Here is a 26,827-nt window from a genome sequence, read left to right on the forward strand (position 1 = left end):
TCATTCCCTGGTTGACCGTGAGGAGCTCAGTAGCTCCAGAGTGAGCTGAGTGGGGAGGGAGGTCCCGTGTGCTCCCCTGTTCGTCACACACTGTGTTGTGTTCTCATGGTGTGTTCCTGCACCTGCTTTAATTCACACAGCCATGTCTGCCTGTATTGTTCCTCCAAAAATAGCTCCATGGTGCTTTTGGGAAGCTGGAGTTAAGTAATCCCAGAATAGGCAGCACGTGGGCAGTATCGTCCTCTGCACAGGTCCAGGTTCCTAGGGTTGAATGTCCTTTCCTTGAAGGATTTCCAGGGAGATGCTAAAAGAGCATGTGAGCTATTGCTCTTCTCACCTGTGGTATCTGATGACCAAGATTCCTGCTGTGCTTTGTACAAACACTGTGACACTGTGGTACCAAAAAATACGATGTTCTGGCTTCTCTGCCCCACGCTGGTGTAGCAGAGCCAGGCTCCCAAGAAATGCTAAGGAGGAGCGTTAGCTGTGGCTCAGGGATGAGTAAGTTCCTTTGCCAAGTCTGATTACCCACTTGGGATATTTGTATTTCATTATAACTGACACTGAGCAGCATGTTTGATTTGGAACAAATTTCAAGCAGGAACAAGTTCCAGCATCTGCATTTCCACTGTGAGCACAGTGAGGGACAAAACAGGTTAGAGCCTGCTTGGCCAAGGGTGGGGACCTCTCTGGGGAAGGGAAGGGGAGGGCAGTACATTAATCAGTTACAAGGAAAAGGAAGGAGCAGCTGGAAGAGCTGATCTTCCTCCTCGAGCAAAAGGGACACTCTGGGCACCAAGTGTCAGGTGTGTGTCTGAGGGAACTGGGTGAGGGAGCCGGGGAAAGGCGGCTCCTCCCCCGCAGTGGGAGGCTGTACCTGGTGATTAACTCCCGAGCAGAGGAGTGGAGCTCATGCTGAGTCCTGAAGGAACCTGTTGGGAGGAGCTCAGGAGTGCAGGAGGGGCAGAAAAGACCTGAAGACGGGCACAGCTGGAGAGACACTTCTTAGCATCAGCAGCACCAGTCATGTTCAACTACCTGGCCGTAGAGGTGAGGCCCCAGCTCCACCGCAGCTATGGGGGCCAGCAAGGGGTGTCTGGGCCACTGAAGAGCCGCCTGGAGCAGCTGAAGAAGCCGTGGTGGAGGGAGCCCAGCCCGCTGGTGCTCCAGCACAGCGAGACAGCCAGGCTGGCCATCGACGCCTTCCTGGAGCAGGGGGAGCGCGGGTACCTGAGCGCCATCGCCGAGGAGCGGGAGCTGCCCTTCCTCTCCGCCCTGGACATGGAGTACATCAGCCAGCAGAGGAACCAAAGCCTTCCAGATCCCAGTGCAATGAAAGACAAGGATGCTGACCCCGGCGATGCGGACACTGGAGACGGGTTCTCCCTCAACTCCGAACTGACGTCGGGCACCTACTTCCCGCTCATGTCTGACGTGCACCCCCCAGAGCTGGAGCTGGGGTGGCCGGGGACACCACTGCTCACGGTGTCTGGCCAGACTCAAGCCACTGTGGTTTTCCAAAGAAACAAAACTAACAGCATTAAGGATTTGGTCCGGTCTCTGATCAGCCGAGCACGGACGGTACGTACAGAGCTGTGTCCCTTGAGTGGGGTCCTGTCCACAGCACCCGAGTGTGGGGGCTGCTCCCACACCTCTGCACAACATGCTCCGTGCTGTCGCTGCTCCCTGCGTGTCTGGCGTGGTGTGATTGCTTTGTCTGCAGCAGATCTGTAACTGTTCCTGCTCCTTTCCTTTCCTGTAATTTCTTTCTGCCTGGGATTTCATGTCATCCAGGCAGTGCCCTTGGAGGCATTCTGTGTCCATGGCTGTGGGGATGCAGAGCCTGGAGCGAGTGCAGGGCCTGCAGAGTTCACATTTGGCTGTCCCAGCCAGTCCAGGGAGTTTGCATGGCCAGGGCTCTTCTCCAGCCCTGGACATCATGTTAAGCGGGACAAGAGGACTCATCACTGGTGAGTTTCTGTGGGAGAATCACAGAATGGTTTGGGTTGGAAGGAACCTTTCAGACCATCCCATTCTACCCCCTGCCATGGGCAGGGACACCTTCCACTAGCCCAGGTTGCTCCAAGCCCCATCCAACCTGGCCTTGGACACTTCCAGGGATGGGGCAGCCACAGCTTCTCTGGGCAACCTGTGCCAGGGCCTCACCACATGTGACCTGAGTAAATTTGTGGGACTGAAAATCCCTGCCTGTGGTTTGAAGTAGGTTAGAATCCTGTCTTCTAGGCTTGATGTCTGTGCCTTTCTGAGGATGAGTAAGATCAGCCCATTTTGCCCCATTTCACAGTTTCTGTTGTGTTATTACAACCCTCAGATGTCATAAAAACTAGATGAGTACAGTACCTGCCTACCAAGAACAATCCTGGCATGAATTTACTCACTATGCTACCTCTTGCTTCTTTTTGCTGTGCCACTCTACTATGAAAGCAGCAACTCAGAAAACTGTACCACAGAGACATTTGCAGCTTTTATTGTCTGTGTCCTCTTTATGGCTCTTTCCAGCTGTTCCACAGTAGTTTTCTTCTGTAGTATTTGTGTTGAGATATTGAGGAAATATTTAGAGCAAAGTTCACTTTAACCAGTCATCTTCTAGGCTATTTCTCTTATCACTCCAGTAGTTTCCTATTTAACTTCTCAGTCACTCCTTATATTCATAGTGCAAAATCAGGAGATAAGGAATTGTCCTGCCTGGACCTTGGCTGTGCTGAGAACGTGAGCTGTTTGCAGCTCAGGTGTGATCTGTCACCATCAGCAGAGCTGAGCGAAGGAATTCATGTGTTCCCAGCAGCTCAGATTGCTGCAGCATCAGAACATCCTCAAAGAACCACATATTGAGGACGTCTGGGCATGAGATGAGGTGAATGAGGATCTTTTTCTCTTTTGCCCAAAAGACTGTTGTGCCATGTGAGCTGCTGCTCAGTTGTGAGCAGCCCTTGCTTAATGCCTGAACTTCTGTTGCACCTTACAGGAAAATACAGGAAGTTTTGGTCCAGGAAGTAAGTGACAAAAAGCTTTGTTTGTCCTTGCAGGCAGCTGATTTATGGTAGCTTAAATGATCTGAAAAGTTCTGTGACACTGACCCCAGCCTTGTCAGCAGTGGGGATTAAGGCACAGTCATGGCAGAGTGCACAGAGTAAATGACTACCAAGAAACGTCCTCCTGTCACTCAGCACGTGTCCCACATCTCCTATGGTATTATGATCCTTTGAGCCACAGGAAAAACATCTTGCTGCTTTCTCAGTTCACAGGAACTCGCCTGTTGCTGCGGGCAGGTTGCCCAGGCAGCGGGTGCTTTATTGTACTCTCAGTACATTTTGAGCTTTTTGCTTTCTTTGCTTCGCTTGACAAAGCCCCAACAATCTTCAGCCCTTCGTGTCCAAGCTGGGGATTTCACACGATGTTTTTGACTGTTGTGTGAAACAGGAGAATGAGTTTTTAACCATCTTATTGGTTTATTACTGGTGTTCTACTGGCTTCTGGGTTAGCAGCTCTGGCCAGTGCTTCCTATGATTAACTCTGTGATTGATGGCGGTTCCAGCTCATTCACAACCCCAGTTACACATATTTACTTACTTACTGAGTCATTTGCTCATCAAACCATGCAAAAGGATGTTACTTATGTGTGTTTTCATGACAAAAGAGCAACCAAAGGTAAAAACATCCTTTGTTTGAAATGCCAGCAGGAACCATGTGGAGAATCACCTGCTGTTCACTTTTCAGCTGCTGTTTCTCCATTTCCAGTATTTTTTCCACTAGACTTCTAGCTCTTGTCATAGATCCCTTTTTCAGAGTGTTTCTCCTCCCCTGAGGATACAGTGCTGCTGGGAAGTGGGGAAGCTGTGGAGATCCCCAATGGCTTTTCCGGGTCCTGCACACAGAAGGGTGTGTGTCTGGAAATGCTGTTTGGTGCTTCCCCAGTACAGTCACACAGAACAACATCAGCTGACATCTTTTGCAACAGCACATTTGTACAGACAAATCAGCAAAAAGAGCTGGTTTCCTTGGTACCTTTTGCTGGTGCAGTTGGTCTTTCGACTTGGCTGTATTTAACCAGCTCTCTTTGAAGACAGCTGTTCAGATTTGAGCTTTTCTCTTTGCAGACTTAAGAAGATGCAGTGCAGCCACACCTTTGCTTCATTTGATAATCCTATTTCAATTTTACTCTTGTTGGATGAGCTCCAGTCTGGTGTGAACTGTCCATGCTACTTCTTTCATCCCTCTTGGACAACTCTGACTCTGGCTGTGCACCCAGGTCTCTGTGGGATGGCAGAAGGGTCCCTGATGGTGCCCAGGGAAGCATCGTGTCGCTTCGAGTGGCACCACTGCAGTAATGACCCAAACCACAGGGCTATTGGCAAATACCTGTAAAACCAGCTGTGCTGGTTAGAAACCAGACAGATGGCAAACCCCAGTGGGGTGCTGGTAAGTGCTGTAATTCCCAAAGTGATGACTCCAGTAATTGCTGAATTGTGAGTTTCCAGAAGTGGGCTTGGAAATGTCATGGTTTAGCCCTACAATGGCAAGGTGTGAATTTTCTAGAGCCTGTGGGGCAGCTGTGTCTCTGCAATGTCCTGCCATGGGCTTGGAGGCCGTGATCAGCATGGTGAGGAGTAGGGATGCTCTGAGCCAGCCCAGCCTTGCAGCTCCCACCACTGAAACTGAGGGGCTGGAGGCACTGACATGCCCCAGCAAATTGTTTAAATTTTGAAGGCCCGATCGACTTGAATGCTCAAAACATGAGTTGTGTTGTCAGGAGCCTGAATTGCAGATGATACTTGGATATCCAACTCCCACTGCTTTAGAGAGCTGTTGGGAATTATCTTTGAGGATTTAGACCTCACTTTTGTGACCACATGTTCTTAGGAGGCTTCAAGGGAAAAACTTCCAGGGTCTTCTTCCCCCAAAAACCTCTTGGCTTTGGGGTTGAGCTGATGTTACTGTAAGAGCTGCCTGCTGCCAAGAGGACAATGCTGATCTGAGTGCCCTTATGGATACCCACAGTTAGAATGAGCAGCCCCACACGGGCACCTGCATCTCCCCCCTGAGGGAGGGCACAACCCCCCTCTGTCCCCCCTGCCCAGGGCAGTGACACAGGCTCTGCCCCTCCTGCCTGGCACTGGCCGTGGGGCACACCAGGAGCACCTCTGCCCGAGTCCCTGCTGGGGGGGGTGTGAGCAGAGCTACAGCCTGTGCCACCTCCTGATGCCAAGGGCAGAGCCGCTTTGGGAGGCATGAGTGTGACTGCCAGGGCTCCACCCAGCTTGCACAAGCAGGCCCGGGGCTCTCGCTGACGCCGCAGCCCAGCCGAGGCTGCAGGAGGTGCAGGGCTGCACCCTGCCCATGCACTGGGGCCACGGCTGACCCTGTGCCATGTGCTGCTGCCTGCTCAGCCCCATCCCTCTCACTGCAGCCTGGCAGTGCCAGTTTGGGGCAAGCACCAGCCCTGCACTGTGCCAGCCAGCCCTGCCAAAGCCTGCGAGCACTGGTAGGGAAAAGCAAGATGGTTGTGGACCTTCTGTGCACCCCCAGTGCAGGCAGTGCCTCTGGGCACGGGGGATCTGGGGGCAAAGGAGCACTGGTCTCCCTTGACTCAATCATATTGACTTCCCAGGCAGAGTTTAGATTGTCTCCAGGGCCAAGCCTGCCTCAAACCTAAGCCTGAGATGAGCTGGAGTATCGTGAGGCAAAGCACGGCCGAGAGGGACTTGCCTGAGGCCTTACACAAGGTTTGGGCTATAGTTTTTTCTTGGTGCTTCATCATCAAAGGATGTGTGACCCATCAAAGTCATTTGGCTAAATTGGTCTTGGCCTTTGGGTGCAGGACAGTGTGGAGACGTGGTGAGGTCCTGTTTGGTGTGGGTCTCAGCAGTACCTAGTGCTGGGAGCCCAGCAGCAACATTAATTTAGGAAGTTGAAGATGCTGCTCATTGCTTGCAGAGCTCTTGCAGGGCTGACTCTCCTGTCCATGCCAGGTGGGCATGTTTGAGGAGAGGAGAAGAGTTTGCCAGAGCCTTGTAAGGTTTCTGAGAACACAACACTGACAAGGGCAACAAAAGAGGTGCCCTTCAGAGTCAGGCTGTGTCTCGCAGGGCCAGGGTGAGAGGGTGAAGATGAGTTTTGGGCTTGGACACCAGGAATGATTTTTAGCTCTTGAAAGCTGCTTTGTGTCCCCCGTGGGTGCCTGGGATTGCACCACCTCCAGGAAGGTTCTTCCCCAATCCCTGCTGTGGTGGGCTGGGCCTGGGGTCTTCTGCGAGATGCCGAGGAGCAATCATAGTCATCACAGAGTGGGTTTTGGGGACAAAACAGACAGAGCCATGAAATCTTGTCCATGTGCAAAAGGGCTAAATCCCCAAGGGAGCAGGAAGCAACCTTCTGGCATTGCTGCCCTCTCTGCCGTGGCTCTGGTGCAGAGGCTGTGTGCAGGCTGAGAGGAGCCAGCTTTCCATGCAGAAGTCTGGGATAGAGAACACAGGGAATTCCATGGATCCCCACCCTGCCCCTGGCAGCTGCCTGCACTCGTCACCGAGGCCATGAGTGTGAGCCTGGAAAGAGTTTATTAATGAAAACAGAGCAGAAGAGCTACTGGGCAGTGGGCACTCCAGGGCCAGCGTGGGAGTCTGGAGCACAAATCCAAGGACAGCGATACTTGGAGCTCATCTGCTCTTCCCTGAAGCAATTCCAGATCAGATCCCTGCCATGAAAGCAATATCCCCTGTTCCTAGTTAAATCTTGAACCACTGCACATGTGAAAACTGACCTCACTGCCACCCTCTGCATTTAGCTCTTGGTTTGAGGAGGAGCAGCAGAGCAGCAGTGGCAGAGGATGAGCTGCACAGGGTGATTTGGGCTATGGGGAGGTGCATTTGTGGCCATGCTCTAACCCAGGCAGGGGAGGGTTGGCAAACAGGCTCCCTCCTCCTCATGGGGAGCATGGTGAGCAGCAGGACAGACTCACATGCATCTCGTGTGCCAGTTGTGGTGCAGGGTATGAACATTGAGTAGCAGGGCAGGCTGGTGGAGCTTCACTCCCAGATCACTGCTTGTTTGGCCATCTTTATTTGGGCATCCTCTGCTGGGTGCAGACACTCCCATCAGGGTTATGCACCCACCTTACAAGTACCAGTGACCTTATTCACTATTATGATATGATAGAGGCTGGAACTAAAATATTTGGGCAGTAGTTCTATTGCTTTTTCAGCTTTGAAACAAAGCTGCCCTGCTGGTAAATCCTTCACTGTCTTCCTCCATCCCATCTTCCATGAGTTCTCAGTGTTAACTGCTGATGGGTCAAGGTCTGAGTCACTGGGTTGCTCTGCACCCTGAGGTGCAGTGACAAATCATCCTGCTCAGCAAGAGCTCCCCTGCCTGTTCCTTCCTTCTCCGAAGTGCCCTCCTGATTCCCATCACTGGCAGTGACAGCCAACAGCTGGATCCCAACAGTCACTTCCTCATCCAAATAATGGCCCCCCATGTTGTCTGCTGGCAGCTTCACTCTGTGAGGAACAGAGGAACAGCCTCTTCAGGCTATTCCTGTATGGTTGATTTCCCAACCATTGGGAACCAACCATTGTTCTTGTTGCAGGTCATACTGTACTTTGAATTTTCTAGTTCTGGGTCAACTCACTTGTAGTAGCTTCTTGTCATGACCTACCTTCTATTTTCTGTATTTTCCTTCCAGTTTTTGAAGAATTCATGTGGCCATGGTGGTCCCTTTCCATCTCCACAATGGGATGGATCCCTCTTCTACCTCATTCTCTAAAGAACTGGCAGTTCTCTTTAAAATTATTTTCCTTTTTAAAACACCTCCTTGGAGACTTCACCTTGCAAGTCTTTGGTTTATTTTTATTTTTATTTTTTGATAATCTTAGTGTTATTCCTTCTTCCTTCTGGCAGGTTTCATTCCCATCACTTGCATCCCTGGGCTGTGTGTGCAGGAGTTCTACCAGCCAGGAACGGGAAGGAATCCTTTCCACACACGTTTCTCTCTGATTTTGTCTTGGCACCCCTGGGATGTAACATGTACATACTCAGGATACCTTCTCCCTTACCTGGCAGTGTGTCCTGCCTGAAAAAAACGGTCCTTTTTCATATTAATCTGCCGTTAACGTGGAGTCACTCTTGCTGATTGAATGATGATTTGGCTCAGTCTCTGCTCTTGTTTATGTGCTTCTTTCCTGGCAATTTGCTTAAGACAACAGATACTTGTTGCACCACTGACATTGAGAGTTTATGTGTTACCCTTTCAGCCATTCCTTGCTGTGAATGACAGATGAGGTGGGAGGTACCTGGGTGGGCACTGTCTTCATAGTTATTAAAATTTGATTTTAGCTGCCATGGTGGGTGAGGGCTGTTAAAGACAAGTGTCCAGAAGCATCTCTGCCCAGGTGGCCACAGATGCTCAGTAACTCAGGAGGTTTGAGTGCTTAGCTCGTAGTTTAAGCACAGTTCACTTGGGCATGAGATTTCAACAGTCTCTTGTGTTTTTTTCCCCCCTCCATGCCTCTTTTCTCCTGGCCAGGTGATAGCAATTGTGATGGATCTGTTTACAGACATGGAAATTCTGTGTGACCTTCTGGAGGCCTCGAGCAGACGGCACGTCCCCGTTTACCTGATCCTGGATGAAGAGTACTTGAAGCATTTTGTGGAGATGTGCAATAAAATGGCTCTTACTCAGGACAGCTTCCCAGTAAGTTTTCAGTCACACTCTGGATATGATAAACAGGTCTTGGAACTGATGAAAAACCATGTACCCTCTGTTCTGGTCCCTCTGCTTGGTCCCTGGGACTTCTCCCTTCTCTCACTGTCCCAGGCTAAGGGACCACAGCTGTTTGGTCCTGGAGATCAAGATCTGTCTGGATGCACAGAGGAAGATGTGCAGGAGCCTCCGAGTCCCATATCTTGATGTTCTGTGTTCCTCATTTCAGTCTGACACGCAGGGAGTGTGAACCTGAGGCCAGTGAGATGCAGTGAGTTACTGAACACTTTGCTGGGCTGGTGCAGAGGCAGAGGGAGACCAGGAAACTTAGTTCATGTACACCTGTATCACCTGGACAAGGGGGAAGGTGATACAAGCCCTGCTGTAGGACATAGAATTGCAAGACTTAAATTTCTCATAGTTCAGATCCCTGAGCTCAGCTTAGATTCCAGGCAGAGCTGCTGCAGGGCAGTGGCTGGGAGGGGAAGGGGACCAATGAGTCCCCTCAGATGTCCTGCTGCAAACCCCATCACTTCCTTCTGCTGCACCCACAGGTTAAAAATCTCATGTTAACAACTGCTTTTAGGCTTTGGGATTCAGTTGTGGGTCTATGAGGGATTTGTGAAAAGCCCAATTCCTGCTCAGTGGAGGCCCATCACCAAAGGCTTGGGTGATAAAACAGTACAAATTAATGTGTCAATGCCACAAGCTCTCTTGGGAACTTGCAGCCTCAGAGATGCACCCCAGTATCCTGCTGCTCCCCATTTCTGGCTACCACCTAGTAATGGAAATTCAGTTGGAATTCCATATTCAATTTCCAAATGAAATGGAAAATCAACGGAAAACAATTTTTTGTTGTCATTTGTTAGTCCTGCAAGGCCAGCAGTGCTGGCTGTTCTCCCTCCCTGGGTGCACAGGATTCCCTGGAGCACTGATTCTCCTCCAGCCATCACTTTCATAGGTTTTCCCTGAGAACAGGCCAGGGAAAATGCAAAAATAGTGTTTTACAGCATTCAAAATAGATGCAGTAACAAATGTCTTAATTTTCCCTCGTTTTTAACCTGCCTACACAAGGGTTAATTTTAAAGGTCAATTTAGAGAGGCTTCTTTAGGGAAACACTTTGTGCTCTGGTCTAGTCGACAAGGCTGGATTGGTCAAAGGTTGGACTCGATGACATTGAATGTCTCTTCCAGCCCTAATGACTCTGTGAATCTGTGATCCTGTGATCCTTCCCCTGTGCTGGAGAAGCTCTGTCCTTTCTTACTTCTCACAAGCCAGACTCATTTCATGCCTCTTGAGATGGCAGCTGTTAGGGAAAACTGCTTCACGCTGGAGCAGGTTTGCTGTCAAAAATAGCCTTCTCACTGAAGTCACCTGGTGGATCCAGATGAATTCCATCTCTCCAAGATTTATTTTATTGCTTCTTATCCAAGATGTGGCCGTTGTTTTTAATTAAAATTAGAATGAGTTTATATCCACGGAGATGCCTACGTTTCTTTGTTAGGCCTGATGTCATGTCTTATGCTTCAGTGGGTAATTAACTCACCTCCTCATTCTGTGACTCATCAGCAGCTCTCCATCTGAAGTGCTTTTTACACTGATGCACCTCAAGCAGCCCATTACCAACCATGCAGGCTGGATACTCACATTTGAGTGGAATGAGGGTACATATTTTATTCCTGCCTCTGAGTTGTGACAGGATGTGGTGGTAAATCTCCATTTGGAATAATTGGTGACAATTTGGGGTTTGATGGGGAATTTGGGGTAATTGCCCCTCCAGCATCTTACTTCTGAGGACAATATGTGAGCCTGCTGGTGGCAGATCCTGGTGCTGAGGAGTGTTGGCAGCGGTGACAGCAGAAGACTCAGTCTGGAGTTTTCAAATGTCCATTTGCTGATCCCAGAACTGCTGTCTGAATGGAGCAAGAGTGGTACCTGGCAGTCTGGCTTTCCTGCAAGACTGCAGGATTCTCATCTTGTTGGGATGATTCAGGGCCTGGACTGCCAAGAGGAAGGAGAGGATGGAAAAAATTAACAAGATATCAGCAACTCACCCAGCCTTGGAAAGGACAAAGGGAGTGAAGAAATACTGTGGTGACAAATTTATGGGATATCCCTTATCTGAATTTCCCCAGAGACAGGAAGAGGAAGCTCCTCCCAGTGAGAACTAGTGTTACTAAAACCTTGGCATTGGGAAAAAAAAAATCCCTTTGTTGACTGGCCACCTCCCCAGGCATCCAGAGTATCTTGGTCTGTATCAACAACTTGTGGTGTCATTTCAGAGGATTACAGGCTAATGCAAGCTGGCAGGAACCCTGGGGTGTCATCATGTCCAACCTGCCGCTCAGAGCAGCATCACCTGTGAGGTCAGGGCCTTGCCTGGTCCAGTCTTGCAAATCTCCAAGCGTGGGGACTGCATGGCCTCTGTGGGTAACTAGTTCCAATGCCCAGCTGTCCTTACAGGGAGAAGGTTTCTCTCTTCTCATAGGGGACAGAGGAGGACACCCTCTGGGACACAAGAAGGCAACAAGTGAGAGCCCCTGTGCAAAGATTGTGAAGCTTCAGCTCTGTCCCTGCTAAAAGTTTCCATGAACTCAAGAGAAGGCTGGACCACTACTTGGTGGGGTTTCCACTGAGACAAACCACAAGAGGATCAGGAAATCCCCTGAGCAGAAAAGAGGGTCAGCAGCAATATTAGGGGCAGCATCATAAATGATTACCCTCTTCCTGCTCTTCCCAGCTGCCATTGCCCACCACCAGAGAGAGCCTGTAGGGTTGGATGGACCCTGGTGGGAGCAGATTTGCTGCTGTTGTGTGGCCCTGGAGAAAATGGTGCTCCTGGGTGGGCTGGGAGACTCTCCCTGCAACGTTAGAACCCAGCCTTTCCCACTCTGCTGCCATGGGCTCCCCGCAGGTGTTTCCAGGAAGGAATCCCCCTTCCTGCCTGCAGGGGCTCTGATGGAACAGGGAAGCCATCAGGAGTGGAGTCACCTGCCGCAGGTGGCTGGGATCCATCAGGAGTGGAGTCACCTGCCTCCTGCTCCTCACCCCCGAGGCACGACTTCCGCGCCGTGAGGGCCTGGACCGGGTGAGCCGGTCCTGGCTCTGTACAGGAGCCTTGGGAAGCCCACACAGGCTCAGCCTGCCAGGAGGAGGGGGGGGTGAAGGGGGCACAGGGATGCTCAGGGGCAGCTCCGGAGGGGTGGCCGGGCCGTGGGGCTGTGCCCTGTGGAGAACGTCTGCAGGCAAATCCCAGCTGGTGGTGCTCGTGTTTTCCTGCGGCGCTGTCAGAGGGAGGGCTGTGCCTGCTCAGGGATCTGCTGGGTGGCAGAGGGGAGGCTGCCACCTCCCCCCCGAGCACCCACCTGGGCAGTGCCCACCTCTGCCAGGGGCAGGTTGGCCCTGGCATCCCGTGTGGCCCAAACCAGCTGCTGTGGGGCTTCATCCTGAGTGGGGCTGGGATGAGCTGCCCACGGAGGGATCTGCCAGGCACAGCTGGTGACAACTCGTGACAGCTCCTGCTGTGCCAGAGGTGCTGCAGCTGGCAGGGGAGCTGGGCTGGGGGCAGGAAGAGATGGCCCAAAGGGCAGGAAGGGATGACTGGAGGGCAGGAAGAGATGGCCCCAAGGGCAGGAAGGGATGACCTGGAGGGCAGGAAGAGATGGCCCCAAGGGCAGGAAGGGATGACTGGAGGGCAGAAGAGATGGCCCCAAGGGCGGGAAGGGATGACCTGGCAGCCCCGCGTAGGTGCAGCCTTAGGGATGTTTATTTTCATGCAAGATGTTTTGTTTGGCACTATATCACACAGACCAGGCCAGTAACTGTTTCCAGCCACTGTTCTGCTCTTCTGCCTTCCCTAGTTGAAGTGCAAATGATTTCTGTTATTTCTATTTGGTTTTACAGGCCAAAGTTGTATCAGACAATTTGTTGCAGTTTTAAAGCAGAGGAGGATCAGGTCTGTTTCACTTGAGTACAGCAGCTGAAAATGTTAATATAATTTTTAAATATATTGATAAAAGGTAATTCTTACAATGCAGACATTTCTCTCTGTAAATCTTTTTTTACTGAGTGACGTTTTGGTTTTAAGAAGCCTGTCACTGCATAAAATCAGAACATTTGATTGATTAGAAACTGGCTTGTTGTTATGGGTACCAAAATTTAGTTCCAATGCAGAGCCATCAGCTCTGGCAAGTTGAATATTATTAATAATCTGGAAGAAATCGGATAGTTTTACATACTTCAGAATGGGTCTGTAGGCTCACAGGATTCTCCAAGTCTTTTTCAATCTAGAATTTGCACCTGAGTGCAACTTATTAATACCTGCTGGTATTTTTATCTTAGAAAAGCAGACAGTGTGACAAAATATTCAGTATGCAGAAGCCAAGAAATACTTGATGCCTTGCTGGGCTCTACCTCTGAGAGCAGAGCACAGGCTTGTGAGAGTCCAGCAGTGATGCCTGAGGAACACCTGCCTTTAGCTCAGTCCCTTTACCAGCTCTGCTTGCTTTGCTTTCAGAACATGCGCATAAGATGCCTGAGTGGAGACACCTACTACAGCAAAGCAGGCAAGAAATTTGCAGGCCAGGTTCTGGAGAAGTTTGTCCTGGTTGATTGTGACCAAGTTCTTGCTGGTACATACAGGTAAGAAAATATAGCAACAGCTGTGGCAAAGACTGGTGACACTGAGGAAATATTTGATACCGAAATACTGAATATTGCAGCGCTGTGGGTTGGTCCAACAGCTGCTCTGCATTCACCCCAGTCAGTGCTTCCACAGCTTTCCAAGCCTTCATCTCACCCACCCTCCCTGCTCTTTTCTTATCTGAAGTGAAGACCTGGGAGTTTTCAGTCTCTCTTTATACAGTGGCTGCTGCATCCCTCAGCCTTTTTAATTCTGTTTCTCTGCACCCCCTCTGACCTCACCACATCCCTCCTGAGATGCAGAGACCAGAACTGCCTGTGGCCCCCCCTGACATGCTGCACCAAGGTGTTGGAGAGGGGCAAAAGATGCCCAGACTCTGGTTTGTTATGGTGGCCTTTGCTGGCAGGGTCCAACACTCCTGCATGTTTTAGCTGCTCTTGCACACTGAGCTGATGATGTCAGAGAACTGATGAGGACTCTGAGCTCCTTCCTGAGCTGTTCCAGGTTCAGCATCATACAGGCCTGGTACAGATCATTTTTCTCTATGGATACACCACATTTTCCTACACTGAAGTTCATCAGCCACACTTTTGGCTTTTGTCCACTTGCTCAGTTCTGTGAGGTCCTTCTGGATTTCCTCACATTCAGTGAGGTGTCCAACCACCTGAAGGATCCTCTGCAAACCTGGGAATTTCACTGCACCCCTCGATGCCTGAGGGCACACACAGGATGCAAACCAGTCCCAGCACCAGTCCCAGGTCTTGCTGCTGACTCTTATCCAGGCTGGAAAGCAACAGCACACCCTGCCCTTTTCATCCTGTGCTTTCACCAGCTCTTGGTTCAGACAAGACCTTTCCTCCTTGCCCAGGGCAACTTCATTTCCTAATAGACTTTGGTGTAGAACCTTGCCAAAGGCTGCTTGAAAACCCAAAACATGTAGTTGACTATTCCCTTTATCCATGAGCTCACTGGCTCCATCCCCAAACTCCAGCAGGTGGGTGAGGCAGGGCTTGCCTTTGCAGTATCCCTGTTGTCCTTTTCCAAGAGGCTGTGCTTCTCCATGCCATCAGCACCATCAGCAATCTCATTCTTCACAGCACACTCTGTCATGCCCCGGGGTGGAGGGCAGCTCCAAGGGTCTCAAGATTATATCCAGACCCTTCTCTGCAGGTGGGATCTTTCTAGAAACCTCCCAGCCCTCAGCTAAGAGCCTTTCCAGTGGTGCTGGTACATGGCAGTGAAACACATCTCGGTGTCACCGGCACCAGCAGTGGATGCAGGAAGTCCATTGAGGTTCTCAGCTATGGCCTGGACATCAAGGAATGCCCCTTTTGACCCCCAGGTCTCACATGGGACCCCGAATTCCTTGTCTGCCAGTACAGCATTTGTGAACAACCTACCAGCCATCGTCATCCTGGGGAATTTTGGTCTGTTCCTTTTCAGCTCCCTTTGACTGATTGCTGCATTTTTACATTTTTGAAATGGAATCCCCACGTGCTGCAGTTATTTAGGTTGCTCTCTGCCACTAGAGAGTTAAAACTGTGTTGTGATCATTTTTACAAACGGGCTCTTCCACTTCTACCCCTGGAACTGCGTCCTGTGCATCATTCCAGACCACATCCTGAATTGCATCTTTTCTTGTGGGTCAAACAATTTAGAGTAGTTAATTTTGGCATGTAACCGTTTATTGCTTCCAAGAAGTTTTTCTCCATGGTTCATCCCAGTGAAGCATTAACCTGTATGTGTATGAGTGGATGAATCTCCACTATTACTGTCTGTCCTAATTTTGCAGCCTCTGTGATCTCAGTTAACACTCTTCACCATCACAGTTCTGATCAGAGGGTCAGGACTACTGTTCTTGTACTATATTTTTATTACTAGACTCTGAGTTTTCCACCTACAGATCTTTCCCACGGTATTTTCACACTGTTTCACATCATATTATCCATCACTAACAGTGCAGCTCCCCAGGACAGATTGCTCTGATATTTCTGTGAATTGGATGCCCTGGCAGTACTTTATTCCCTTTCTACCAGGTCTGCTTGAACACTGTTGTCCCTCTCCCTTTCTCTCTCTTTCCATCTCCCTGTGAGCACATGCTGGACCCTCGGGCCACCAGTGTCCTCCTCACTGCTGTAGCTCCAAGCTGCACCTTCTCCTCTGGTGCTGATGCATCACCTCCAAGAGTGGAGCTCTCACCTCATCAAACTCTGGCAAAATGATTGAAAAATGGAAGTAAGTGCCTGGTTGAAGCTGGTTTCGTTGATTCTGTACATAAACAACATGGAGAACAGTGTCTGGTGGCATTTTGACTATCCTAAGATGTCCAAGAGCAATGGAGTTGAATCAATGTCTGGAAAGACAGGATCCTAGAATCATGGAATTATTTTGGTTGGAAAAGCCCTCTAAGATCCTCGAGCCCAACTGTTCCCCCAGCACTGCCAAGCCCAGCACTAAACCATGTCCCCAGGTGCCACATCCACACAGCTTTTAAATCCCTCTATCCATCTGCACTGGCTGCAGGGGCAGGGATGAGGTAACTGAGCCCACTCCTTTGGAGTAGCTGTATCAGCTGGGTTGAACTGCTCAGCTGGAGGAGCATCTCATTTCCCTGGGGCCCAGAGTCAGGGTAGTGCTTAAAACACCAGTTCGGTTCCCTGGGTCTGTCCCTTCCTGTGCTGTTCTGGGGCAGGGATGGGGGCTGCCATGAGCTCTCTTTCTGCAGATCTCTGCAGAAAGTTCTGGAATTCTGGAAGACAGTATTTCAGTTGAATACGGTCTTATATCTGATTCTTTGCTGTCCCAGTAAGCACAAGATGTTTTGGACTAAAATAAACAGTCTCTTCTTGAGGAATTTGTTCAACAGCGGTCAGAAACTTCCACAGGAGAAAATCAGGAACTCTGTTCCTGGGAATACTGCAGCCTGTATAGGAGATATTTAGATTACTGCTCCTGCAGATGGGAAAACTAATTTCAAAGGATGAGAATAGTTATTGAGTAAAGCCAAAGATCCAGGATGGACCCAGGGGTGTGTCTCAGGATGGCACAGGAGGGAGGGTAAGAGTGTTCTTACCCAAGAGCAGGTTTTACAGTTCCACAGTGCTGTGTGCAAGGATCAGAGGTTTCAGAAGCTCCAGGGTTTTATGCTGTATGTGCTTCTGTGTGTTCAGTTTGCCATTGGAGACTCTCCTGCCATGTCTGGCCTCCACAATCCCCTCTGGCCACAGGTTATGCAGTTTAATTTATGTTTTGTGAAGAAGGGATCTGTGGTGTTTAAATTAGACCTGCTGCTAGATAATTCTCTTCGATTCCTACAACCTGTGCACAGGAAATCACTGTTTTCTGTTTACTTTCTTGACTGCATCCATGATTTTTTCCTCCTCCATTATAATGCCTCAAGTGAACCATCCCTCCTCCAGCTGCTGTCCTTGATATCCTTGGTTGTTCAGTCATTTTATGTGTCCAGAATTTGAATTTTTTGGCATTTAATTGTCCATCATTTTGTCACATGTTCCCCCATTACTATAAGATCCTCTTGCAGCTTCTGATTATCCAGTTTTCTTTTGACCATCTACAATAATTTTGTCATGAGCTCTGACAGGGACAGTTTTTTTCAGGACTTTTCTGATTATGTTGGACAGCAGCAGTCCCAGCTCAAAACTTGAGGGTTTCCAGTGGGTAAATTAAAACTATTGATAGCATTTACATCTTTAATCAACTTCTCGAGAAGACTGTCCTGTGTACTCCCTGGTCACTTAATTTTTCCAAAACCAAAAACGACCTTTGCTGAATGACCTCGTCAAAATCTCTTTGAAAGTTCAAGTTTGACACATCAAGCAGAGCACACACATCCCCGTGCTTGCTGCCTCCTTTAAAGATCTGCAAGAGGCTTTTGAGGCATGGCTCCCTTCCACAAAAACATGTTGAGTCTTCAGTGGTATGATTATAGTTATTTATGCATCTAATCATTTTACTCTCTATTTGCTTCTACCAGTTTGTTCAGTATGGAAATAGGACTGGCTGGTTTGTAGTTTTCCAGGAGCTCTTTAAAAGGTTCACATTTATTGCTTTCCATTCCTCTGCTGCTAAGTTCAATTTTAAATGATAGGTTATTCCCTGGTTAATCATTGGAAAATAGCTGACTTTCAGTTTTTGAAGGCTGTTTGCTGTAGTATTTTTGGTTAATGCACCTTTTAAGTATGGTGAGTTTTTGGATGGTTTAAAATGTCTTTATTTTGATAGGTACATTTTCCCTGAGACTCTAATATAGCATCTTTAAACAATCTTCATGCTGCCTCGAGCATTTAACCTTTTTGATTACTCTTTAAAATTTCTTTTAAATAGCATTCCTCACTTTCTCTTTGAAGTTAAGTATTACTGTTGTGGATTATTTTGGTCCTGCAAGAGTATTTGATATGGGTAGGTCATGGTTATTTTTTGCTGAGTGGCCTTACCAAAGAAACCCTCTGAACTGGTTATGCTATTTCTTCTTTTGTTGCTTTTCTGGTTAGTTTCTCAAAAAAGTGGTCATTTACAGTGTCTAAAATGCAGTTTTGGTAACTCTCCTTGTAGTGGCCCCCATTCAACCTGGCAGAATCTCCCTTTATTCCTCTGCTTTCTGCCTTCTCAGTCTCCCAGCACCTCCTCAACGTGGCATATTTACCATCAGCACTCTGCTTGGAAAGTTCCCAGTATAGCCCTGATATTATGTTTTTCCTATTTGGGAGTGGAATTTTAATCCAACAGGAATATATTTCATTTGTTGATATATCATTTACCTTATGTGACTTTTTTTTTTTAATGTATTGGGCCACTGCCCAGCAACATAACCTCGACTTGTCCCTTCTGTATAATTTCTACCTTTGCAGTTCTACTGTTCCTTGATTTTCTTTGGCCCAGTAAGTTCCTGAGATGCCTCCTGTGTCAGAGTCATCATTTCAGCTCAGGTATTTCACATCATCTCTCTGTTCCTTTATCTCATAACATTCATGTGTGTGTCAATGTTTGGATCTGCTCTGGTTTTTCACCACCAGGCACTTTTCTAAACACAGATTTAATTGTTCAGATGTTCTTATAGGTACTAATGTCTTACCCAAGTGTCACTGATTTCCACCCTGTCCTTGTGTCAAATACAGTTTTTTTGCTTTTATTCCTGAGGTGAAGTGGGTGATCCCAAACTGTGTGGCCTTCTACACATCCCAGCTTTGCTTCAGGTTCTAATTTCAAACCCTGATTTCTGCCCTATATTGTGCAGCAGCCAGGTTGCAGTTAGGTTAAGATAGAATCCAGCTTTCTTCATAGAGTCACTATAATTCCTACAGTTTTCCATTTCCTTATGATTCTATCACCCTTTCCCTAACATGATTTCCATACCCATATCCTGAAATGCTCTTTTACTTCTCTGTCCCATTCTAAGCGTGGAAGAGGGAGCATTTTATAAGGCTGCCAATAAAATACTGATTTTTTTTGATCTTCCTACTTAGCTGTTTTTAGTTTACCCCTGAGACTCATCATATCTTTTTATTTTGATGGGACCTGTACAGACATTGAGCAGTGGCCTCTCTGCAGAGCTCCATAACTTAGATCCAAATGTCTCTAATATCCTTCATCCCAGAGAGCCGCTCACTCCTCGTTCCTTGCTGAGCACTCACTCCCAGGGGACACGTCCATTCACAAGGACACCCACATGTGGTGCCTTCCATGTAGCTTGGATTGTACAGCCTGGGCACAGACACCACCTGACCCTCAGCTGTCTCTTCCACAGACTCAACATCTCCTGTTTCTCAGAGGATTCCAGTCCAGTGAGTGTCCTGTAGGCCACGGTGTGGCTCAAGCACTCCCAGGATATTTGGGTTTGCTCTCACTCTGTGACACTACAGATGTGTGTTTTCCTTAAGACACACTCCAACCCCCAGAGCTGCTGCCTACTCGTTCTCCAACCTGATTGTGACTGCCTAGAATGTATTTTCCTTTAATATTTTCCCACTGGACTGCATCCATTTCTTCAGAACCCTTTTCAGACTCCTCTCTGTGCAGTCCCTCTCCACTGGACATGATTTGTGAATTTACTGAGTGTACACTCTCCCATTATTTAGGCTGCTCATGAAGCATCAGAGCCAAATTGGAAGATCCCTCTAGACCTCCCATGTGTCCTTCTACACTGACAGTGAATCCACATGTCCAGGCTCTCTGCATCCTCTCTTGCAAAGGGATATTTTCCTACTCTATCCTTGACTATTTATGTATTCAGTAGTTGTCTGTTAATTCATCAACTGTAAGAAGAGACCCTTTTCTCCTCAAATACATGCTCAAATCACACCTGAAATCCAGTTTTAGTCTCTAATTACATCTGTAGCCATCAGAGTCTCTCTTCTACAAGCCCTGTATGCAGTATTTACACATGCAGCAAGAGTGGGAGATGTATTGTCATTCCCATTTGGAACCCCAGATGTCGATCCTGTTGTTCTCTATGCTGACATTTTCCTTGATAGTTCTGTAAAAGGTCTTCTTATTTTCCAAAATACCCTTGGCAAGCTGAATGAAGGGCAGATGCTGATCTCTTCACTCCAGTGACCAGCATTAGGACCTGAGGGCACGGCTGGAGCTGTGCCAGGGCAGGGTCAGGCTGGATCTCAGGGAAAGGTTCTTCCCCCAGAGGGTGGTTGGCACTGACCAGGCTCCCCAGGGCAGTGGGCACAGCCCCAAGGCTGCCAGAGCTGCAGGAGTGTTTGGACAACGCTCTGAGGGACAGGGTGGGATTGTTGGGGTGTCTGTACAGGGTCAGGAGTTGGACTGGATGATCCTTGTGGGTCCCTTCCAGATGAGGATAGTCTGTGGTTCTCATTCTTTAATACATTCTGATATATTGCTGCCTGTTGGTAGGGATGAAGCATATTTTTGCAGGGTTTTCTAAATATGGGAATCAAGCTCATGGCTCTTATTAAACAGCTGTAGGCAAATTAGTTTAGCCCTCTCAACTCTTACATGTTTATTGATTAAATGTTTCCCTGTGTTTTCCATCTTTAACATTATATTTCCTCTAAATGAAGGAAAAAACTTAGACTGAGGTATTTGGGCAAAGCAATAATCTAAAATCCTAATTGTTATTCTATATCTAGCTATTTAGGGTTATTCTGGGCACCAGAAGCAATAGTGTGTTCCTTTGAGCACTGATTGAGTGACAGAGTGAAGGATATGGAGACATTTACTGTGCGGCAGGTGAGAGGAGTCCAAGGGCAAACAGGGGCTAGAGCTAAACAGGATCTTGAACAGGAAAAGTAGAGCAAACATTTGCCAGAGTAAGACTAGAAAAAAGAGCTGGTATTGTCAGCCTGAAAGGGCTGTTTGAGTTGCCTTGGAGGAGATTTAATTTCTCAGCTCACGATGACAGATGGTCACGGTTTCGGCGTGTCCTGCCATGGGCACAGAGAGGAAGGAGCTCAGTGTTTGCCACAGTGAAAGACTCAAAGTTTGAGGTCGAAGCTGACACAGCAGCTGAGATTGAAAAATGAGAGGCAAAAGTTTACAGGATTACAAAAGCTCTGCAGGTGACTTCAGACGAAACAAAATTACAGTACAGAAGTGTTTGGCAATAGACAGGCACAGCTACATGGCTTTGAAGCTGGAGGAGGCTTGGAATTTCTTTCAAAGCAAGGTGCTCATACTCCCTGGTATTCAAGGCCCAGGGAGGAGGAAAGACCTTTGAAGAGCGAGTTCCAGATTTAACTTGAGCAGTCCCCTCAAGAAAGAAATGATAATTAAGGAGGAAGTGAGAGTGTGTAAGGAATGGGAAGTACAGCAGGGGAACCCAATGCAGTGAACACTGCCAGGAGATAAGGTACACACAGGCTTGCTGGGCACACCAAAGCAGGGAGGAGCAAGTCCTCAGGTGTATAAATAAAAAGTGAATCCAGCAGAAAGGGACAAGGCTTGCTGCTGGAAGGGGGAATAACAACTAAGAGATAGCTGAAATGGGTGTCCATGTTAGCTGAATACATTGCAGTGGTTTGGATCAAAACAAAGATGAAAAGCAAGGAGTGGAAATGATTTCAAGTGTGTTGGAAGCAGCTGAAAGGCCTTGCTGCAATAAAGGCAGGTTGTTGTGACCTTATCAAAGAAAATGTCACTTGAAATGAAAGGCCTAGTAATGAGTGTTATGCGGTACCTACTTTTAGCCGTGAGCAAAACCAAAACACAGAAGTTTGCATTGGCATCTGGAAAGAAAAGAGTGGCTTTGACAGCCCAAGTGACAGAAGAGCAATAAAAATGGGTTTGAGAAGCTGCTGAAAGAAGCGAAAAACCTTCTGCTGAAAACTGGTATCTTGTATGTTGGGAAGAGCTGAGGCAGAGAGGCTGAGTGTGGAGATGTGGAGTCACCTGCACAGAGCTGGGGAAAGGCCCCCGTGACCCCAGAGCAGAGCAGGGAGGGCACACAGGGAGCTGCTCCGGGGGTTGAAAATGCTGCTGAGATGGAGGATCCCGCGGCTGCTCCTGCCACTCCTGCCCAGCCCCTGCCAGAGCCCCGGGCAGGGGGTGCTGCGAGGACAGGCAGGTGCCCCCCGTCCCGGAGGTGATGCTGCACCTCCATCTCCCGGCCAAGGGCTGAGCTACACCTGGACTGTCTGGAAGCAGGGTAGGGAAGGGATCCTGTCCTACAGCCACGCTCTCCCAGACTCCTTCATGATCCAGGGTGATCCAGAACTGGATATGGGCTCTGTGTGCAGCAGTTTGTTATGGGAAAAAATAACGTCAGGAAAATCCCAACACTGTTAGAAGGTCACATGAACTTTCAGCATCCACGGTGACACGCAGGGAGGAGCTCCACAGCCCACCTGTGTGTTGTGTTGTGCAAGGAATTACAGAGTCGTAGAATCCCAGAATGGTTTGGGTTGGAAGGGACCTTACAACTCCCCTGCCATGGGCAGGGGCATCCTCCACTAGACCAGGTTGCTCAGGGCCCCATCCAGTCTGGCCTTGGAAGAACCTCTTCTTGTCTGCATTGAATTTGTAACCCATTCACTTCATCCAATGCCTCATTCTTATACCAGAAGAAACCAAGGATGCTCATTCCTTGGCTATTTCCTCCATGCCATCCACGGAAAAAAAGACCTTTATCAGTTTGTAGCGATAGGAATAGCTATGATGGGCGAGGCACACATCTGACCATGGAAACCTGGAAACCATGGCAACAGGCAGGGCTGTGCCACCAGGGGACTTGGATGATTCCTTCCAGGTCCTATCCTGACACAGAGTGGGATCAGCATGAGAAACTGGGACAAGGAATGCTCGGACTGGGCAAGGAGCCATAAGAGGCATCAGTGGCAGGGACAGTAATAAGGCCAGGGGAATGCTCTCCCCTCACAACAGGAAGGACAGCTCCCATGGATAAGGGGAGATGGATGGGTGTGCTGGGACTGGGGGGCAGTGCTTGGGTCAGAGGGGCTGGGAGAGGACAGGAGGTAGGAACCACTTTGTCCAGGGAGGCAAGGAGAACCTAAGCAAGAGCTGTTGTTTGCCTCTGCTAAGGTGAGGCCAGAGGCCATGGTGGGCAGGGAGCTCATGGGATGTACCTGCTAGAACATGAGTCTGAGACCTCCTGGCCAGAACGAGGGGGGCAAACAGGACCACTTGCCCAGCTGTTTCCAGTGGTGCCGGACTGGGCACACAGGGGTGGCAGGCAGGATCCTCCCTCTGGATAACCAGGGGCCTCTCCCAGTTCAGGAGCCAGTGCTCACAGGGTGAGGGGTGCAAGGCAGACTCTGTTGTGCAGCAGGGGAAGAGCTGTGAGCAACATGGCCACCAGCACCCCTGGGAGCCGGGCAGTGCCCTGGGACAGACGCCTTTGACAGTGTCAGTCCATGAAATCTCCCCTGTCTGGACTCATAGATTTCTTCAAAGAACTCTCAAGGCTTCATGAGAGATAACATTCCTCTGCCAAAGCTGCCTTTCCTACCATCTCGTATTTCCTATCTGGCCATTAATTGTATTCTTTAGAAGAGTCTCTACTAATCTGTGTACCTACACAACTTCTATCTATCTAATTTGTGCTGTGCAGTTTGAGACCTAATGGTCTGGAACATTAGAAACATTTTATCACAGTAACAGCCTCCCACTCTCCTGATAACCAGGGCCCTTTCAAGTGGGAGATGGCACATCCTGGTTGGTACCTGAGCTGTCTCATCCTGTGGCACTCCTGGGGTTGACATTCCCTGGTCCTGCCCAGTTGCTGCTCTCTGCTCTGTTGATGTTTTCTCATCTCTTCTACAGAGATCTCCACAGGAGACTGACCTTCCCTTATGCCCTGTACAAAGGGGGGCTCAGGGCAGGGATCATCCCAAGCTCCTGCACAATAAACAGGCATGCAGAGGAATTCTCTGAGCACTCCTGATGCCCCACAGAGAGCTGAATATTATTTCTTTCACCCTTTGCAATGTGTGATCCAACATTTTTAAAGCTGGGTTTTCCGGACTCAAGAGCTTCTCCTCTGTCATTTAGTCATCCCAGTTTCTGGTTTGGTTTTTTGACTCTCATATCTTCGTGAAGGTTTGAAGCATTTGCTTTGAGCCTCCAGTGTGGTATTTCTGAGTAGTCTCTTTTTTTTTGATTCTTCATTCTTAACTAATTTACCTGGTTTGCTATTATGCAGCAGAGTATTGATTTTTTTTCATTCTGTGTTGCTCTTTGGGGTGTGTCTGCTGACTCTAAACACACCAAACACCAGTATGACCCATAACAAACTGCCCAGTGCTCAGGGACAGGCCACAGCTGCATTGTACTAGAAGTTCCCAAGTAGCTGTCTTGTGAGGTAAACATTGATGAGGTCCCAAAGCACAGTGCTAGTATCTTGTCCTGAAATTACATTTACCTGAGAATAATTATAATCTCCCATTACAACTGCTCTCCCAGAGTTTCTCTCATTTCATCCTCCTCTTTAGAGTCAGTGTCTCACTTCAGCAGCTGGTAACACAGCCCTAAGCTTGTATTGCCATCTCTGAAGGTTCTGGTTTATTTGACACATTAAACATGCTGATCTGGTTTGACTATAGCAAGAATAAAAATAAAAAAGAAGAAGCTGGTGACTGGGATGACCAGGAACCTGAGGAGCCTGCTCTGTAAGAGGAGCTTTCCTGTTTAATCCAGGAAAATGAAGATAAGGGGGAGAACTGTGATTATGATCTGTAGCTATATGGAGGAAGAACTATTTAGGTTACAGTTTTGGCACAAACAACAGGTAGGATTTAACAGATAAGGAAAATATGAAGAGTGGCAATTAATGGAGTTTTTCCCCATCTGGGGCAAAAACTGATTGGTTTTAAGGTGGAATAGGACAAGCTCCCAGAAGAGGTTCCAAAACACTGTACTGTGAGGGCAGGGACTGCCCTTGCTGAGCAAACTTCTAAGACCATACATCTGGGAATCTCACAAATTTATGGAAAACATCATCAGCCTTCCTGCCCTGAGCTATTCCTGTGGGCTCTGGAGACCTCTGCTCCTCCAGGCAGTGCCCAGGGTCTCCATTCCTTACCTCCTGTCTGCCTAAGCAGCTCCTTCAAGCCCATCATGTGTTGCAGGTGTCAGGCCATGAGAATGTAGCTCCTTCCGAGGCGAGGAGGGGACCCCCAAGCTGAAATGAAATGACAGTTTTGGGGTTGCTCTTCTGTAATCATGAGATGGGCACATTCATCTCCACGAGCGATCTCAGACCTGCAGACTTAGAGGAAGTCCTGAAGACGCAAACTGGGGAGCAATCCATCCCTGGGATGTTAAAATCCACGCTGGGTATCTTGGCACTCTGTGAACTGAAGTTCCATGTGTTTTGTTTCTTTTCCTGCAGTTTCACCTGGCTTTGCAGCCAGGTCCACACCGGCCTGGTGACCCACTTCCGTGGCCAAATTGTTGCCGAGTTTGACAAGGAATTCCGGTACTTGTATGCAGAGTCCAGAGCAGTGACCAGCTTCTGCGTGCCGGATCCTGGGACGTGCCTCTCTTCTTGCAATACCTCAAAAGTTGACAACTGCCTTTTAAAACCCCCTCAGGGGAATGATGCTGAGACCCTGAGCCCCTCCAGCAGCCTTTCCAACGTGAGCATCAGGAGCATAAAAATGTCTCCCTTTATGAAAAACTCCAGCTGCAGTGCACAGCAGGAAAAGCAAGACTCCAGCTCTGATTCTGGCAATAAAAAGGGGAAGGAAGACACATCCCTGAAGCCCACTAGGCAGCAAGAAGAACCACCAGACTCAGCGACCAGTCCTCCAAATAAACCCACCTTGTTTCCCAAACCAAACCCCGTGACAGCAAGGACATTCCTGCAGCCAGAGCCCTCCCCTGCCCTGAGCTCCAATAAACCTGGTTATCAAGGGGACTCCAAGGCCAACAGCAGCCACTGCTCCCCTCCGAGGCCGGAGCAGCCGCTGCAGTCCCTGTCGGAGGGTGCTGGGAGCAACGGGACCAGCCTGAAGCAGAGGGGGCCTGCGGGCACCCCCAGGGAGCTGCCAGCTGAGAACGACGTGTTTTATGGGGTGGAAAAGAGACAGAGCCCTGGACACGGGAAATTTGACCTGTTCTCCCCATACAACCAGCTCCGACGGGATAAAAAGCCTGCAGTGCCTTGCTATGACAAGTTCCCGGAGGACGTGCTGATGGAAAAGAACAGCGCGTATGGGGCGGAGAAGAGAATGACTCTGGGGCACAGCAAGCTGGACCTGATCACCAAGTACAACAAGCTAAAATCCAAACACATACACAGCCGCTTCGAACTCTGACCTGGGCCTCCAGGGGGCCTCGGCTCTGGTTTTCCAGTGCTTGCTTTTCCTTGGGGCTTGGAATCCAAATATGGGTGGCAAATTAGTGTTGTTGCTGTGAAAAGGCGCCTGTTTAATCTGTGCAGATGACTGACTCAGGTGAGATTAGCAACTACAGTTCAAATTTCCAATGGCATAATCGTGGCAGGAGAGGGAAAAGCACATAAACATAATCCACTCCTCTTAACCCATTTGGGGAAGAACCGTTTCCCTACAAACTTGGAGCAAAACCGTTGTACAGCTGGAAACTCTTTGGCCGCTGAGGTCTGCGGGGTGAGCCTGGGTTCTCTCTGTGCTGAGCAACTCTTCTCCCTGCCTGGTGCAAATCAGATGCCCAAAGTGAGGGGGATGATAAAATAAAGGAGCTGTTCTGTTGGAAAGAGCCATGTTGGGTCCTGGTTGGGGGGTGAGCACTGAGCTGTGCAGGGAGGGGACGGGGACACGTCTTGGCACATGGTTGGCATCTGCCCGTGGCTGACACTGGCATGGAAAAGGTGTCAGCACATAGGTGGGCTCTGCTCCTGGGTCAACCTGAACACCAGTGGCAGCTGACACAGGGTGCTCCTGTACACGAGAGAGGCACCGGGTCACAGGTGGCCTTGTGTGCACTCAGGTGACATGTCTGCTGTCACACACCCACCGTGTCAGCACGGGGGTGCTGCCTGGGC

General features: G+C 49.0%; 1 protein-coding gene across 1 annotated transcript; it reads left to right on the forward strand.

Annotated features, from left to right (window-relative positions):
• The first annotated feature begins 713 nt into the window (after window positions 1-713).
• FAM83C (family with sequence similarity 83 member C) lies at window positions 714-26,649 on the forward strand. Its single transcript, XM_051803369.1, has 4 exons — window positions 714-1,581; window positions 8,540-8,707; window positions 13,234-13,358; window positions 25,193-26,649. Exons 1-4 carry the CDS (start codon window positions 1,027-1,029, stop codon window positions 26,118-26,120), a joined length of 1,776 nt encoding a protein of 591 aa, XP_051659329.1. The 5' UTR covers window positions 714-1,026; the 3' UTR covers window positions 26,121-26,649.
• Window positions 26,650-26,827: the final 178 nt, after the last annotated feature.

Source organism: Manacus candei, unplaced genomic scaffold, assembly GCF_025592945.1.
Source record: "Manacus candei isolate 608988 ecotype Guabito, Panama unplaced genomic scaffold, ASM2559294v1 h1tg000057l, whole genome shotgun sequence".
NCBI classification, from domain to species: domain Eukaryota; kingdom Metazoa; phylum Chordata; class Aves; order Passeriformes; family Pipridae; genus Manacus; species Manacus candei.

Bases quoted from the DNA above. Each gene is read 5' to 3' on its own strand.
- FAM83C (XM_051803369.1), top strand. From the start codon at position 1,027: ATGTTCAACTACCTGGCCGTAGAGGTGAGGCCCCAGCTCCACCGCAGC. The intron at 8,708-13,233 runs GTAAGTTTTCAG...CTTTGCTTTCAG, and splicing joins TTACTCAGGACAGCTTCCCA to AACATGCGCATAAGATGCCT. The intron at 13,359-25,192 runs GTAAGAAAATAT...CTTTTCCTGCAG, and splicing joins GTTCTTGCTGGTACATACAG to TTTCACCTGGCTTTGCAGCC.